Below are 18,681 nucleotides of genomic sequence, written 5' to 3'. Positions count from 1 at the left end.
TATGACTATTGACAAACTACTGGCCATCAGCAGCCACAATACCACATTTCTGACACAAATAAACCAGAGTCTCAGCTACAGGGGAAACCTGCATAGGATGGAAAGCTTTTTAACTCCACAGTAACTAAAATGCTACAGATGCAAAAATAAGTAGTATACAACTTAGTAATATCTTAGTAACATTAAGGACCCAAAATATGGTAAATATCCATAGCCATATGGCTATACACAGCTCATTTTCCTATATAATCAGAATACTTTATCTTTACCCAATACCTCCCTGCTTTCTAGATCTCAGACTCCAAGACACTACAGAATATTAGGGCTGGAGAAAAATGTGTGGAATCAGCTAATTCCCTACCCATTTCCAAAGCCTGAGACATTTGAAAATTTAAAAGGGATAGTGTAAGTGGTAATGCAGATTTCATAGCATATTTAGGTAATCTTTCACAGTTTAACCAGTAGAAATTTTTCCTTGTATTCCACCTTAATCTTTCTTGTTGCAACCTAATCCCATTACTTCCTCCTTAACCAAAATAGGGATGTGGGGGAAGGCTCTTTATCATGTCCCTCTCTTTTCAGCTTCCCTTCATGCATTTGAAGCCTGCTATTGTGCCTCCATCTTTTCTTTGTCCTTCTGCAAGGTTTGTCACATTTACTAAGCCTGCATAATATCAGAATGCAAAGCAAGTCCTTAGATCTGTTTTAAAGCTATTGAAATGTCAGCAATTATAGTGAGTGAAAATCTCAAAGTCTTTTTTTTTTACCCAGTCTTTAATCACAACTATTCAAAACCTTTTGGAATCTGAATTATATCTTTTTTCTATAACAACTGTTACTCATTCCATAGTAATTTAACACCATAACACTATACAATACTACTATAAATGTATCAGTTATTTGATGGCAGTTGTAAAACCACCATTAGTACCAGAGTAGAAAAAAATAATTTTAACAGAATTTGCCATCCTTGGACAAAGGTCAGAACAGAATTGATCACTCAGAGGTGGACAGTAATTTCTTTTAGAGCTTTCTGAATTACCTCCTTGGAGTATAAACAGAAAGGATTTAGGAAACTATTGGCACAGTTAAGGAAAAAAGATAAAAGTTTTCCAAGGACTTCAAGGCTTGCTATGCATGTCCTCCTTCCTGAGGGCTAATGAACCTATATAAAAAAGGAAGGTTTTCTTACAAATCATTGTAGCCTGTATCACCTACAGCCAAACTAAGAGCTCAGATTTTACCTGTAAGTACATATACCAAGACAGCAGGATGTGTGTACTAAATGCGTACATCAGTACTTTCCTCAAAACACTGGGAAAAAGTTATTTTATGTCATGAGTGTGCTATGGAAATGACCTGCAGATTTTGTCCCAGAGCACACGACTTCACCTCTGCACTGCAGAGATCAAGTACATCCTCTGTCCCCAGCTTTGACTGCTGTCCCATTCAAAGCCAGCTGTGCCCTTGTAACTATAGCAACTTGATCCATGAAGAATATTACAATATTACAGATGTACTTTCAGAGTTATAGTCATCATCTTGTCATGCCTTTACAAAGTTTTCAACCTGCATCCTCAAAGATTTTTACTCAGGAGCTCCAGGGCAAAAACACACCATGTGCTCAGGCAGCCATGGAGCCAAAGGCTGAGTCTCGGTGGAAAAGCAAAGTTGGTGGGGTCCAGCCAGAAAGTCAGCTGGCAGCAGCAACCTGACACAGGATGCAACTCTAAAGATGACTGGGTTGGGTGGTTTTTTAGTTCCTTGTGATTCTTCTGTCCTCTGACTGGCTTTTTCATATAATTTCCTGCCTTATTTTCTTCTCATTTCAGTCACACTTAAGCTCAGCTTCTAACTGGGTTGCCCTTTCTTCAACTGGTATTTTTCTCCATATATTTCTATTTTAATTATGGTTTTAATTTCCAGCCAACTTTAGGGTGTTGTTTTTTTTTTTTCTGCATTACCAATAGCATTAGCAGAATGAAGGAGAAGATATATAGAACCATTACTTACTTTATGTTTGTACTGTGCCTGATCCCAGCTATGGTTCCAAGATCCTCTTAATTCCCAGTAACATTGATTTGAGTTATCTATGGATCCCTGGTATTTTTTCCTGCAGAAATCCCTGGTCCACAGTTTGGGCACTTCTAGCACAGTACTCATGATACTGTAGAAAACCTTACAGTTCACAATTACTACATCCTTCAAAATATCCTAAGGATGTAAACATTTATTATGCACTCTATACTAAAAATACAACACAGCATAGTAGATAAAGCATTGAAATAATTACCATTTTTATTTTTTAAAGCATTCTCTAGTCAAAATGGCTCCTGTTAAAATCATGTCTACCAATAAAAATATACATTTTTACAGACTAGGACTAAAAAAACAAGCTGTAAAATTTATAATTTTACTAGTCTTATAAATTGATTTCAGCCATTATTGCACCACGCATATTTCACTAAAGGTGATGGAATGCTTATTTGGTTGATAGCTAATGTATCCCTGAAGAATAAAAGCTGTATGAATACATCATTTTGCCATAAAGGTGATACAGACAGCAAAAGAACATTTTGTCAACTTCAGGAGAAAAACTGAACTATTAAGAATTATTTAAAGCATCATAAAGCCTCAGCAAAATGTTCAATTGTCAATAAAGGTAGACATTAATCTTTCTATCCCCTTGAACACAATTTTTACATATTGTGCTTGAGTGTACCAGATGTGAATCTTTATGCATTGCCTACTGCACATTAGAGTGCTGAGGAACCAACAAGGTCTTTAAATTAAGAAATACTGCTTGAGAAGCAAAGGTCTGGTTAAGGAAATATCAGTAATGAAGAAGAAAAAGGCATGGGGCAAAACCTTCCAGCATCCTCGTAGATTCAAAGCCAACCTTATTAAGCTTCCATATTGAATATGTTCCTCCTTCCACCATTCAACCATTCAGTTTTAAGGCAAGGAGTTCCTGTAGCCCCACAGCAATATACAAAAACCACTTGAGTATCTGATTTCATTCTCTCCTTCACTTCAAGGAGAATCTTCCACTGCAGCAGTTTAAAAACTACATTTTTAATAGGTCTGGGTGCCTTGCCAACCTCAGCACACCAGGACTTTTTGTTTCATCTGTACATGAGTAAGACCTGTTAGTCTGTTAAATGTGTAATTCCTCCACTAGCATCACAAATTTACACAAATCAGTGTTACAAGACATGCTGGCAGATACTGAAGTTTATTTATAAGCACTGCCTCTAACAGGATTGTTACATGGAATTTAAAGACATCGCTCTGAAATAATTTGAGGTGTTGCTCCAACGAGGAAGTTTCTTCCTCCCCCTGAGAGAGAAACAATTGCAAAATAATGACTCTGAATGAGTTTTTCTTTAAGTATATTAATCTAATTTTGAATCATTAATTTAGCTGATCAGCTCATCTGTACTATAAAATAAACTTTTAACCTTTAAAGAAAAGTTAATTTCACGTTACATTAAAGACATTAAATTCACATTACATAAAATGTCATTTTGCTATTTTTCTTTTTCCTTCCAATAGAAGAACTTACCTGTACACTGTCCTCCATTTGTGGGATCCCCATAATATCCTGGCATGCAGGTCTCACACTGTTTTCCTGTTGTTAGGTTTCTACACTGATCACAGACATTGCTGTTGATGCAGGTGCTGTGGCCATTACACTGGCAAGCTGGAATACAACGTTTTTAAAGCTTCATTAGTAAATTTCTCTTTGGAACAAAATCATCTCTATGTGATTATGAAATTGTAGTACAATGTGATTCTGAGGAGTTTAGTCCTGACTAATAACCAGCATAAATATATTTGCACTTTGACACAGAACCTCTTCAAAACAGCATTGCAATACAAGATGGATTCACACAAAAATTGACTGTGTTGTGACATCTGAGTTTTAAGGGGGGGGGGATTTATGAGAAAGGAGGTTTTTTTTTTTACTATTGGAATGATTTAATTAGTCCTTACAACTTTAAAATGCTGTCCAGGCATTTCAGAAATCTTTGAAGAGGTAGTAAGTCACTAACTGAGACTCCATGAAAACCCCAATACCTACGTACAAACACGAGGCATTTGAAAACCTACTGTGATGGAGAACATGAACTCACAGCTGATCAAATCTAGTGGGCAGAGAGAAATTCCAAAATAAATTAACTAAATATTATCTTATTTTAAATGTCCTGACCCTCATAAGCTTTGACATACAAAGCAATTTTAAGGATATCAGGACCACATCAAACAGCTCCAGTCTGTTCTCTCTACAGCCTATTTTGGTGAAAGTGAAAAAACTTGCATTCCTGTTGACATAATTTTTTCACACGTGACCTTGAAAGCATAAAATTGCTTTTTGTCAAATAGCACCACTATAAACCACTGATCTTGCAGCAGAGCTCCACTCCAGAGCTTCACATTTTGGGGAAATTCAGAAAGTACTGATCACTCCTGCAGCAAAATCACAATGTGAATCCTGCCAGCAGCATTGATCCTGCTGCCAAGTTTTGAAGGATGACCTCTCTATAGAGTAGAGCTTCAGAGCTCATGGTGTCCAGCAGATCAGTAATTTGTCAATTATAGCAGCTTATCAAATGTCAAACCATGTCAGACCTGTCGATTCCTCAGTGCCAAAGTGGGTGGAAGACTTGGAAGAGGACAGCTATCACGGTAAGATTGAGTTTTTTTAAAAATTTGGATTTTTTAATTTAAATGTCACAGTGATTGGTGTTTTGGCTAGGGAAAAAAAGGGACTCTCACTGCATGATTTAAAAGTTTCTAGAGCTGTTTTATAATTTAGTAACAATATATTTATAGCCATTGCCAGACTTGGCTCATAAACCATTAAAACCTCCCAAGTTGACAATCTCTTCTTTCTTCTGTAACTACGCCTTGAGAATCTTCCAAACAAGTATTAAACATTTCTGTACCATTAGGTTTTCTCACTATCTGGACTAAATCTCTAGAAATCACAAGACTTATTCTTCCCAAGAATACTTGATTTTTAGACACCTTTGTGGTGTCTCCCTCTTGTTCAGTTTGTTGCCATTCTCAGGAAAATCTACACAAAAGCACCATGAACTGCAGCTCTATTTTGAGGTTTGTGTACATGTTTTACACATTAAATTACTTAAAGCAAATGTAAAAAAAATACAGCCCAATAAGCAAAAATTAAAAACAGAGAGTACATTAAAGAGGTATTCTATTGAAGTAAGATTGCCTAGTTAAGAGTATATCATAGTGTAGGACAAATGCTTAATATTAATATTCTCTAACTAGTGAGCCATTGATTTATAAATTATCTATTCTTGCTAATGCTTAGTTTTGTATTTCTTAATTTTTTTGCTATACAGGGTGATGAAAGTAACCTTAATTGTAAAGTTTAGATTTTTCCATGTCATATTATTATCTGGTCATACATGACAGCTCTGAATTCTTACATTTTGTTGAATCAAAGTAAATGGAAGAGATTTTACAACAAATTCAAAAACATATATATAGAAAATAAGTAGGCAATCCACAACTGATATGACACACCATGGAAAAATTACATTATATATTTGCTGGTTTCCCTAAATTATGCATCGCCTTGGAAAAAGTCAGAAGTGCAAGTTCAATAAATTTCTAAGTTGGTTCAGTGCAATCAAACTGGAGGCATCAGTATTAAATAATTTTAAAAGTCATTAAATTAATGAGCCACAGTAATGAGTAATTAGGAAGAATTAGGAGTTAAATTTGTAAAAGTTCTTTTTTCCTTAAGTCCTTTTAATGTACATCACTGGCACCAACAAAGTCATTTTCCTCACACACAAAAATGTGCTTCAGCTGAATCCTCAGGCAGGCTGCCCTGGAGAGAAGCAATTTTATGTCTAATTTGCTTTGGACCTCTGTGTTGAAATAGCTGATGAAGCTGACAATTGTGGGTAATTATAGATTTAAGAAAATAGTTGAAACCAGGAAAATTTATGAAAAGGGTGTCTTCATTACAATCTGGATCTAGTGTAAAGATACTTCATTTAGTTCTAAACAAACTGGTTAGATTCTACTCACATGGCTTTTCAGAGGAGAAAATTAGACTTGAAAGAAAAACTTGGGCTTGCATTCTACCTAAACCTTTCTTCTCACAAAGAAAAAGCTATTTTTCTTTGCTTTTTATACATATGTTATTTGCAATTTTACTTATAACAGCAGTTCAGCTAAATTAAGAATCCGATGAAAATAAAACTGTATTCCTAGCAAAAGAAATACTATGACAGCTTATTTGAAGCCTGTTGATTTCAAAGTGACCAGTCACAAAAATAAACATTTTCTATACTGCCTGATGAACAGAAATCTTGAAGTTTTGAACAAACAGAAAATGAGAAGGAATTAAAAATCTTTATCAGCAGCATAATTGCCCAGATTATAAGGAGGATGGATATGGACTACAAGGAAAAATAAGTTCATGCCTGAATGACCACGAATAATTCAGACAACTATTCATCAATGTGGCAGAATAATCTCCAAACTGCATGGTATAAACTATCTATTTATATTTTCATCCTAACTGCAAACTGTTCAGTAGGCTTACATAGACTTAGTCTAATTCTATCTTGTTTCAAGTACATCAAATGATTGTTGTGCTAAGAATAACTGTGTTAGTATAATCCACTACAGAAAATATTTATGAAAATGAAAACAAAAATCTTAGGAACCAAGCCTCCAGCCTAAACAGACCAAAAAAGAAATTTCGCATCAATTGAAGTTTTAATGCTATGACTTCTGTACTATTTGTCCCCTAAACTCATAAAACCAGGGAATCTTAAACTGCAGAGGAACTTCAGTAAATTCTTGATCAGAACATACAATGAACACAGAATTTTATCCATCAAGAATAAATATTAAACACAGCTGTTTAGACTAGCACTATATTTACCTATTACAATTTCACTATATTTACCTATTACAATTTCACTAGTGGCAGAAATTATGCATTGCACTGAAGGGTTAACAATCCTTCAATATCAATATATAGACTAAGTAATGAAATTTCTATACAACAACAGAATGTCATTCTACTGTTTCCAGAAATGTACTAGAAGCTTCTTTATTCAGGAAGTAACATTAGATGATGTGGAAGGTTTCTTTGGTTTTAACTAAAAATATGCAACAGTGGTTACTGGGGTTAATAGATTTCATTTAATTTTTCTAAGACTTGAAAACACCCTCACTCTATATATATGCATACACAACAGAGAGAATAAACTGAGGAAAAAAGCAGACAAGAAGGCAAACACAGCTGCATGTACCCATAAAATTATTGATCCTACAGAAGCTCCAGCTTCCAAAACTATCAGCAATAGACTATTTCCTGAAAAAATAACTGTAGAACAGTTACACTATTTATTCTTAAAAAAAAAAAAAAAAAAAAAAAAAAAAAAAAAAAAAAACCACACCACAAAGTTTTCAAGTTGTCTTTTAAACTGTATTATTTATTATAAATGACTTCTGGTGGGCTGGAACAGTCCCTAGTGTGCTTTTCATTTGCCTGCAGTCCTCCACAGCTGCTCCCCTCTGCTGTCAGGGTTGGATGATTTCCACACAGGAGGCTGCACCAGCACAGCTTTCACTGTCACAGCACATGCTATCTTCCTTACTATTCCAATGAACTCAAAAATTAATACTGTAATCAGACTGGTGTGGCTTAAATTAAGACTTCAGAGATTCTCTTTAAGGACACATAAGCACATATTCTATTCAGTCTGAGTGTCTAAAAGGTCAGCTGGAAGCACAGCTCAGGTTTTGGCAGGCCCCCATTCTGACAGTCAGCTAGACTTGGAAGAGCAGGAGGGAATTTTGTGTCCGTCAGTCTTCCCCTATGGATAATTTCTCCCCAGTTCCACTCCTTGATGGATGCAAAAGCCAGAAGAAAGCAAGAGCTGAAGAAAATTCATATGCTTTCATTTCTAATTGTGGAGGGATAGGGTGGGTGAAAACTTATCTACAAATTAATGGCAATTTTGTCTAAACTTCTTGCACTGCATTTCACAAGTCAACCTATACTTGTGTTCAGTAGACAAACAAACTCTATATTTAGGAAATATTTTGTAAAAAATTAGTTTTCCATGAAAATGCTATTTGCATTACTTAGAACAATCACGTTATTTTGGTGTGCTTAAACTCTTATTTCATATATAAGAGAGAATGGAAGCAAACCTTACCTGGGCACTGGATAAAAGACCACTCATAATTTTTTTCTTTTGGGCAAAGAGTAGCATCAAGCACCATTTCATTGGAGTGGACACTGACAGGTTTCATTGGGCCTCTGGAGGAGCCTTCCAAGCACTGTCCTTTGCCAGTGTTACTGGGATCATTGCACCATCCACATCCTGGCTGCTCCAAACACTGTCCACAGGTCCTCAGCCCAGAGCAGTTTTGAGCTTTAATACATGGAATACAATATTAGTGCATTATTTTTTAAATAAGATGCTTGGATTTTACAACAGAAAATGGAGAATTAACTTTTCCTTGTGCAAATTAAAAAAAAATACCAGTAATACTAGTAAGAATATCTCAGTTTTCATTAAAAGTTGTGCAACCTTAAAGATCACACAGCAGGTGTATGTTATACCACAGTGCAATAATAAAAACTTCAAATCAACAAAGAAAATTAAGCAGAACAAGAATATTGCACATTTTCATTAAACAGAAAAGAAAATATTTTCCTTCCTTATTAGTAGTATATAATGCATTTATTACAAATTTTACTGAGATAAACAGCCCTTCCAAAGGAAAAACTAGAGTTCAATACAAGGTCAATAAACCAAGTAAGAGTGATAATATTTATAAACATAAAAAACTACAGGATCATTCAAATTCAAACCAAAAATTATTTTGGGCACAAAGTAGCCCTGGATGTCACCTGAGTATTCACCTACAAATATGACTTGGCCTTCTCACATACAGTTTTTGAAACAAGCTAGCAAACCACACATCAAGCAACAAGTCATAATTCAGACCCACTTAAATTAACTATATCTTAAGGTTCTCATCAGTCAGTCAGGTTTCATTTTTAAAACTGCATTTTAAAATCTAAATAAACCTTTAGATCTTTTATACTCTATTATTTAAAATTATTAAACAGTCTTCCTCATATTTCAAATCTGTTTAGAACCAAATAAAATTCCTATTCTGAAGTTATTGTCATTTTTTATTAATAAGTAATTAACATTTTAGTAACTTCAAGAACACCATTAAAGTTCCCAAGCTTCTTTAAGCTTTTTCTGACACATCTTAGTTTCTTTAATTAGTGTTGTAACACTGGATCAAATTAACGTCAGACTCATTCAAACATTGATCACTATGGGCTCCTGTCTCTCCTCACATTAACTTTACGGGCTTTCAAAATTAAATTTTAAAAGCACGCATGAAAGTAAGCTCCTGCTGTGAAGCCAGAATTATCCAAGTTTCTTTTTAAAAAGAAGAAAGTAATTTAAAGATTCCCAGAGTTATTCGAAGGACACACAAATGGCTTCTACGTGAGGGGAACCTCTCAATTTGGCTCAGCTGCAGCCAGAACACTGCATCCAAATAATGGCCACAGTTACCTGGGCTCCTCTGGTCCACAAAAGGAATACTAAGCAGAATGATTTCACTGCTAAATAAATTAACTGAGAGCAGAATAAAGCTAGCTCCTCTGCCTTCAGCAACTATTAAAATTGTTTTAAAGTAATCAAAGCTGTAAAAAGAAAAAATCCTGCACAGTCTAAAGATACCTGCTGATACCAGGAAAACAGGCAGTGAAGAGTCTGAGTGAATCTCAAAAGGATTTAAGAGCACAGAAAGCTGAAGCAAGAGCTCTTCAATAGACTTGGAGGAATCCAAACAGGAGGAAATGTTTCAAGTTTCCCAAATATGGAAAGTAGCAGGGATGGGAAAAGGCCAACAGTTGTTGCAAATTGTCAAATGTGAAAAATCAGTTTTAAACAATCAGAGCTGAAACTGAATGATACAAATCTGTGCTTTTGAATACATTAGAAGATCGGCAGAAAAATAAAGACCATCATTCTGCACGGGCTGGCTTGCCCTTTCAGAGATGCACTCCAAACAATCCAAATAAATCTCATGCTGCTATTTATACTCATGCTGCTATTTATAAAGCCCTGAAGTATCAGCTGCACTATCTTTACAGAGGCGAAAGCAGAACCAAAAGTGAAAATCCTCAGCTATTATCTGTAGTGACATTCAGCTGAAAAACTGGAGAGCTGAGAAGCAATTGTTGATGGAAGAAGGGGATATTCAAGCAGCAATTTTGTTTTCTTTGAAATTCTAGAGGTGGTCCAAGATTGTTCAACTGTCAGCTATTCAATCAAAAGTCATAATGGATGGAAGATGTAGGGAAGAGCGGAAATGCAAGTTTTTGGCAAGTAGGCATTAAAATGACAATATGTCACCAATAAAACAGCATTCCTCATTTTTAATTCCAAGTTGTGAAAATAAATGTGAAGTTCTCAGGTTTGTTTTTTTTTTAATTTTAAATCATACATGCTTGTCTGAATTTTTTTTTCATTCAGAGCAAAACATCCAAAAGCTCGGAAATTAGTCATTCAAAATAAAAATAAAATTTTAAGTGCAAGGAGGATTTTTTTAAAGTTATAGTTCCAGTCTGTTCTTCAAGCAGAAACACTATCCCTTGATAAGGGTATCCACTTAATAATTCATTACTCCAGCAGCAATAATGATATATTTACCTAATAAAATTTTCAAGTCATTTTAGACTAACAAAATATCTGAACCATGCTTCATTTGAACATGCATTTTCTTGTTTAAATGCAAAATATCTGATGCTAAAAAACTCTGGGAAAACTGCTTACAGCCACAGAAACTTGTTTTTTTCTAATTTGTTGAATATAAAGTACATTTTCATACAAAATTGTCTTTACATAATGTTGAACTGGCATATAGCAAATCCCTTTTGCCTTATTTAATATTAACTTTTACAGACCTGACAAAAATGACAATCAAATTAAAAACAATTTCTTATGTTCCCCAAAAAAATTGAATCAGCATGATATGCAAACACTACACAAAGAGAAAAACTGAACTGAAAGTTCACGTTAACATAATATCTGCTAGTTCAAAAACATAAGCATCATTTATGTGGTATTCTGTCAATTTTATCTCCAGATTTGCAATCTATTTAAGTTCTGCCACAACTCACTATCAATATTTTATAAGTTAAAAAATTGATTCCTATACAGGAGAGGAGAACAAAAGTTCTGTGAATGGTTATAGGAAAGAAACATTTATATAACTACAGAATTATTATTCCAAACATATTGACAGGAGATTAAATGTTTCTATTACCTGTTACACTGAACCTGGAATAATACCTCAAATTTACTAACTTAGGCAAAAAGTCTACCAGAAAAGCTCAACGTGGTCCTGGTTCATTGCATTCTATGATTATTAAGGATGAAGAAGGAACCTCAATTAGTGGAATATGGGCTCTTGGCCAGTTTAGCCTGAAGGAAAAGCTTTCCTATGCCTTATTTCCCTTTAACCCAGATAGGTAGTGGCCTGGTACAATCAGCTCTTTTTTTCTCCTAAGACTAGAATATATCAATGGTTCCTTTTACAGATACATCAAGAACTTGTTTAACCTGTATTTTCCTAAGTTTTAGGTGAAAGTAAGTAACTGCCTTCTCTGATCTCTGGGGTTTTTTTAATTTGTATCCATAACCTCTCAAACAGAATCATGATCTAAGTATAATCCTGAAAGAAAGTTGCTTGTTGTTGTCGTCAAGATCATTAATGCTGTCACAAGATATCCACAAATAAAAGATTCCAAAGGCTTTGATATCAAAAGACCCTTATGGAGAGAGAAAGGAAATCAGAAGTAACCAGAAAAACTCTCTCAGAGTAGAGCAATAAGGAGAGTCCAAAGGTACCCTTCAGAAATCCTGAAAAATTTTAAGAACCAGTCTTCTCAACAACAGTGACTGAGGAATTGTTCTAAACAAACCTCAACTAAGACACAGGCAGCTCACTCCAGCATCTACATCAATTATGGCACCAATAAACCCTGGGATGCTGGAACTGCATGGGGCTGACTCCAGTCACTCCCAGCTTGGCAAGGAGGATCTGTGCCTGATTCCCTGAAAGGGACTTGGAGGAGATTGCTCCCAGAGACACTGCATGAAGCTCTGATGAAATGTGCTTCCAAAGGGGACATCCAGGGAGTAACCTGGCTCCTTGACAAAGTAAGAAATCACTTGCTTCTTGTCCCCAAAGGATGAAATGGGCAACCTTGAACATTAACGCAGCCTGACCCAGTCTGGTCACACAGGACAGAAGTTTTCTGTACCTCCTCTACCTGCCTGATGGCCTAATAGAATTCCTTCTACTTCATAGAGAGGATGAACAATCTTCAAGACTTAATTACAGATCAAGGTTAATAATCCCCATCTACAAGGGAGAGGAATCTAAGGAAGACCAAGATCATTTCTTTTGCATTTGTGTTACAATATTCTCAAGACTACTACTATCCTTACTAAAACTTTGGTTTTATCTTTGCATGTTAGGAAAATGGCATAGCCTGAATCTGAAAAAAAGTAAATCAGAACACTTAAACCTTTAAAAATTCAGCACACTTCTTAATAACTTGATATTGTGTAAGTCTAAGTTTTACATATTGGTTATCGAATTTTAACAGTATCTTGTTCCAGCTCATGGATCTTGTTGGTCATACAAACAATCATGGCAATTTTTCTTTACTTGAAAGGAATAAGTACTTTTCACAGTTTCAAAAGATTAATAAATTTCACCATTAAAGAATTTCCATCCATCAAAGAATCATCTGTATCTAAGAAATGCATACTCAGCACTGACTTCTCACATTAGTAGCCATATAACGTCATTCACTTGAAAATCTTTTTATCTCTAGAGAATGTGCTGAATCTCTCCAGCTCTTTTGAGTGAAAAAGAAATGTAACCATACATCTTTAGTAAGATGAACATTCACTAAGATACTCACGGGAGCAGGTGGCAGTTTGCCACTCCAGACACTGCCCATATGGGAAGGAGATGATGTAGGCATTGGAGTCCACGCATCGTTTGGTGCTGCTGCACCACATGCACTCCATGCCATTGCTTGTGCAGTTGGAACAGGTTGTCCTCAGGGAGCAGGGCTTTTTGCAGGGCCTGGCATTCTGGTTGGGACTGACTGGAAAAGGATCACAAATATTTTATCATTTCAAACACAAGTTCAATCTACTTTTTCTTTCACCATTTATTCCATTAGAAAAATGCCTGCTGAAATGGTTGCTTCCTTAATTAGTCATAAATATTTTGGCCCAAATTTATCTTTTTGTATATAAATAAAATCATATTTTACAAAATTTCATATGCAAAACTGAGCATGACTCATATGACAGCTCACAGAGTCCATTTTAGTAGATGTTAACTTGAACAGTCAAATGACTCTCACAGTAAATTTTATACACAAACAAACCTAAAAGGCAGAAACTAGAATTTTGGATTTGTCTGTCTTTTACAACTTTAAGATATTCATTAATGTTCAGCAAGATTTAGAAAGAACACATCAGCATTACTGGATATCTCCACATGTAGTTACAGATACTGTTACCATTGACTATTACTGATTTAGAGGCCAACAATAAGATTTGTGGTGTAATGCAAAAAAAGCCACATGACCTAATTCTCAAATAAATATTTGCGACTTTAGCAATATTAATAGATTACAGCTGTTTCCAAAAAAAAACCTGAAAAATATATATATTTTTGTAATTATTTAATCCAAATTGTCCCCAGATCCCTCTTAGGCAAACCCCAAAGAGCTTGTTTATTCACCACGGCATCAGTTCTTGGGAGAAAGAGGCTCCTTACCAACGGGTTTTTCACACACAAGGCCATCTGCCATGGCAGTGCAGGGATTTGCCTTCAGCCCTGCCACCTCTGCTCTCTCCAGGTAGGCACAGAAGCCAGAGTCGTTGGGCTCTCCAGGGAGCCACTGCAGGGTGGTGTTGGTGAAAGGGGACATGTCATCCCAGCCCCAGTAGGAGATGTTGATCTTGCGCAAACCCACCCAGGGGGAAATTTTCTAGGGATGAAAATGAAACAAATGGAAGAGAATCATTTAAAATGCTTTTTGTCTTGATAAAAAATTTCAAAAAATACTTCAACAGCAACAACTTCACACTTTCAAAATTCACCATGTTTTTTACCTTACTTTATCATCTCATCAATCATTGTCGACACAGGTTTTATCCTAATTTTTCTATCTTGCTGAACATCCAAAAAAACCCAAAAAAACCTCCACTCCCTATATGCTTCTCTTCAACTAAAACCCTGCATTCTGTTCAAAGACAATTCTGATTTCTTTTATTGGTCATAATGAAATTGTTTGGTTTTTTCCCAGTGGCTACTGTACAATTACTAATTGCTAGGCCACTGTGGATAATGAAATACACATATCTTAACAGTAATTCAGAGAAATCAAATTTCAGGAAAAAGTAGGATCAATATTACATCCTCTGAAGTCCATAATGCTGATACTGATCAACTTTAGGCAATTCAGAGACAGAGATAAAAGTGGCACATTTACATTTCCAATGCTGTTAAATACACATTGAATATACTTTCATTATGATTTATAAGTTATAAAGCATAGCCCAGAAAAAACTAAAAGCACACATTTTTAAAAAATATTTAGGATGTATCAGTAAAACTGCATCACAAATTCTACTGATTTTTATCATTTCATCTTTACACTCCTAGCAAGCGAAAAAGCAGATTTTAAGGAAAAAAGGCATTTGCTTGTTCCAGGATAAATCTACACGCATTACTTGCCACCATTGGTGTTAAAATCTCCAGATACCCAAACCAAACACATTTCCACATGTAATCTCTGTGCAGGCAGTTTTCATTAAGCCCAGTTTAAACACACAGAAGAGAGATACAGAGAGACAACTGGGCTGTGACAGGTACATGATGGCAGGTGGGTGCCAGAATACCAAACCCAGCTGCCCTGCCCAGGCAGAGGATACACATTGTCAGCTCCAAAGCAGAGATATTGATCTGATTGTGAATTAGGTTCACAACTGATTTAATTTATAAGGTAAGTAAAGGTAATTTACAAGGTAAGTAAAACACTATAATACATCTAAAGGGAATCTGCCATTTTTAAAGAGCTATGTATTCCACAAGTGAACCAAGAGTTACTGCCATTCTCTATCACTGATCTTTCACCTTTGATCTCACATTTTCTCTGGCCACTCAGGTTTAACCCATGGCTGAAAAGAAAATCTTTCAGTACTCTTAATTCTACACACTATCAGAGCATTCCTTCTTTTTTCCCATCTTGTTAGAGCAAATTGAAATATGAAGGATTATTTATTTTGTTTCAAAAATACCAGTGGTAAATACCTTTTAAAAGAATCAGTAGGTAGATAGTTGGTATTCCTGACCTCCCTAATATGTACTCCCTATGCTCTCTTCTGGTTCTGTACTACAAAAATTGCTTTACCTACTAACACTTGGGGACACAACAATTTTAAATAAACCAGAAAATGACTAAGAAATGTTCCATTCTATAAGATGTGTTCTGGGAGACTCTTGAACAGCAACAAGAACATTCAGCAAATTTACCACTTTGTGTCTTACTTCAGTATTTACTTCCTAACTCCATTGCTACCCCAGGTGATCAACTTTCCAGGTGTATGTGAGGACTGTGAGGACTCACATGTCCTCAACACCAGAAAGAACATGATGCAAGCAGTAAAAGTGGAACTTGGGCACCTGGAAAATGGTAGATAATACATCTGTTGCCTTATTTGTTGTTTAGTTGGCTAGATTCCTGTTTTTGTATGTGGTCCACATGGACCAGAAGACCTTAAATACTTACACATAGATCTACACAGGTCCCTGTAGATGCTGTGTGCACACCAAGCACATGAAATAATGTCAAGGGCTTAGGCAGGATAAATTGCTGACAAACACACACATAAACCAACCCTACATGCCTACTTTGGGATTGAGGGATTCCAGCCAAGAGAATCTTTAACATATTACTGACTGTTTCAATTGCACTGCCAAATAATTTGGCCTCAGCATCAGTATATAAAAAAACCAGAGATCATATTCTAGCTATGGTGAAAAAGTATGTGAGCCAATAATGAAAACTGACAGTGCAGCAGTGATATTTGGAAACAAATTCTTCCATTTGAGTAGGAGACTGTCTTGGAACCCCTTTAATGATGACAAAGTCCCAGGGAGAATCAGGAAAGCCAAAGCAGCCACAGGAGATAAAAGCAGCATCCCTGAAACGAAAGACTTCCAGCAAAAGCAACACATATCCCAGTCATAATCATTCTTAATAGCTGGACTATCTGGACAGCTTACAGTCATCATGTCAGGGATCTCAAATTCCATATGTACCATCTCTGGCTCTCTGCTAGGATAAAGCATCAAAGTACAGACCCAAATGCTGATGAGCACGTTATCAAATGCACACCATGTAAACTGTGACCTTGCAGGCCCACTCAGGCTGTGCTGTTAGGATGCCAAGCACAGATTATCCAAGTAAGGCCTCCCAAATGTTCCAATGATGTGCTTAACATGCATATTCAATTATGTGGCATCAATTCCATCATGTGGTGGGCCACAGGTGAAGACTGCTGGCAACAGCAGAGAGTGTGTGTGGACATCATCAAAGTTTATCACCAAAAATGATTGCTGCTGCACTGCATGGAAGCCAACAGGAAAAATCAAATCACAACAAGGGCATTCAGCAAGTTCTATGTGAGATACCTGCAGCCAACCAGGGCTCTGTGACTATCAAATTAATTTCTTTAAAAAAAAACACATAAATCATCTCTCAAACTGATGAAAGGTTTAGTCAGAATAGCTGGGAATCATAAGATACTTGAAACAACCAAGGGACTTCAAATGTGTTGACTGAAAATGCCAAAATGTGTTGACTGAAAATGCCAATCCAGTTTCTTCTTCAGCCTTAAGAAATAATGGGTGTTGAGCTTCCTTCACTTGAACTCTATGGTTGTTTCATTTAATGCAAAATGAGTGTAGAAAACGGATTCCTTTACTTTAAATATCTTGCCAAAGATGCCTCTGAAGAGGATCAGACTGGAAGGAAATGAAACTGCTAGTTCTCTGGAACCAGAACTTGCTGATGCAAGATTCCAGCTTCCAGGCCTCTTGAAAAATGTTCTTTACCAAATCAGATGAGTGAAAAATACAGTGCAAACCAACTCATTTATTGGAAGTTCAGGTGATCTTTACTCAACATATAAGTGGGAAGAACATTACTCCTCCAGAGAGTACTCTCCTCCTTCAGAGAGTTCTGAAGATCTGTTCCTTATTTCTATATACGCCTATCTATAAAAACTCCCTTGACATATAATATACAATTCATTTTAAAACAACATCAATAACTCAACAAGCTCACAAAAGAGCATTCTAGACAAGTTTAAAAATCAGTTTAAAAAACAGAACAAAAAACAAAAACAAAACAATGCAATACAGAGCAGGTGCTCAAGTCCATCTTGGGAAAATTTGTCATGAGCCTTACTAATGTTGTGGTGGATAACACAATCAAATATATATTGTGAAATATTGTATAGCTTTATCCCACTACACTATTTAAAATTTGGAATCGCCTCTAGAATATGTTTGTCCTCCCATCCATATCATTCTGTCTATATTTTAGAATCCACAGCCCATCTTAGAAACTTTATATTTGTGCTTGAAATACAGCTAGTCATAGCTTACCTGTTTTCACAGAATCATCTTTTATAGCACTGAAAACAAGTTACCAAAAAACCTTTTTAAATGAGACATGAAGTATTTGAGAATTATTAAATTCTGAGAAAAATTGCTAGGCAAGGCTTTATTCTTCATCTGACAGAGGAACAAAATTGCAATCATATAATGCATACTAACAGAACATTCTGTAACCTCATCTACAGGTATTAAGATGAACATTAGATCAACTTTTGGCCATAACAGGAATCTATAAAAAACTGATCAATAATAACTTAAAGAATATGTTCTTCTCTCTTTCTAAATCAGACTATTTAATTCGTTTTTAAATAGTAATCATGGAACTATGTTAGAAAGAAAAATTGTGTAACCTTAACTAGAAAGCTAATAGTTCATGTTAAATCCACTGTTTAGTCAGAGAATTTAAATGAGATTAAGTTGCTTTGAGATCTAAAGTGAAAGGGATCATTTCTACTGATGACACATTTTTTCAGGTACTACTGCTGAGTCAGCAGTAAACTAATGAGGGCTGAATAATTTGCAGATGAGTGAAGTGAGCAAGACTACCTTTACTGAATAGCCAAATACCACTGAGGCTCAAAAACCTCCCCTGTTTCTTAATTATGCAAATTACTGAGGAATTATATATCTCTTTCAAAAAATGTATATGCACTTTTATTTAAATTCCTTTTATTTTGGATCTCAAATTGTCCTGAAAGTATATAATACACTACTGTCTCATTTTCTGTAATGTGCCCCACAACACCTTATAAACAAAATTCAACAAACTTCTCAGGAATTGTTTGAATTCCTGGATTTGTTGCTCTAGGATGAAACATACAATTAAACTTTGAAAATACTGTGGCCTCTCAGTGCCCATATTTC

At 35.6% G+C, this 18,681-nt stretch overlaps 1 protein-coding gene across 4 annotated transcripts in view; it reads right to left on the bottom strand.

The window, feature by feature from the left end:
- The window catches only part of ATRNL1 (attractin like 1), a 432,739-nt gene that overhangs the window by 314,964 nt on the left and 99,094 nt on the right, over positions 1 to 18,681 (bottom strand). For all 4 annotated transcript variants that reach the window (XM_071445975.1, XM_071445974.1, XM_071445976.1 and 1 more), the window contains exons 16-19: positions 13,906 to 14,119; positions 13,034 to 13,222; positions 8,220 to 8,438; positions 3,566 to 3,703 (exon numbers count right to left, since the gene is read on the bottom strand). In XM_071445975.1, the coding sequence (XP_071302076.1) occupies positions 3,566 to 3,703; positions 8,220 to 8,438; positions 13,034 to 13,222; positions 13,906 to 14,119 (760 nt within the window). The remainder of the gene's footprint in view (positions 1 to 3,565; positions 3,704 to 8,219; positions 8,439 to 13,033; positions 13,223 to 13,905; positions 14,120 to 18,681) is intronic.

Source organism: Agelaius tricolor, unplaced genomic scaffold, assembly GCF_023055355.1.
Source record: "Agelaius tricolor isolate 1412-34295 unplaced genomic scaffold, bAgeTri1.0.p SCAF_22, whole genome shotgun sequence".
In the NCBI taxonomy this organism is placed as follows: Eukaryota; Metazoa; Chordata; class Aves; order Passeriformes; family Icteridae; genus Agelaius; species Agelaius tricolor.
Note: the sequence above shows the minus strand (reverse complement) of the source record. Positions and strands in the feature narration are given on the sequence as shown.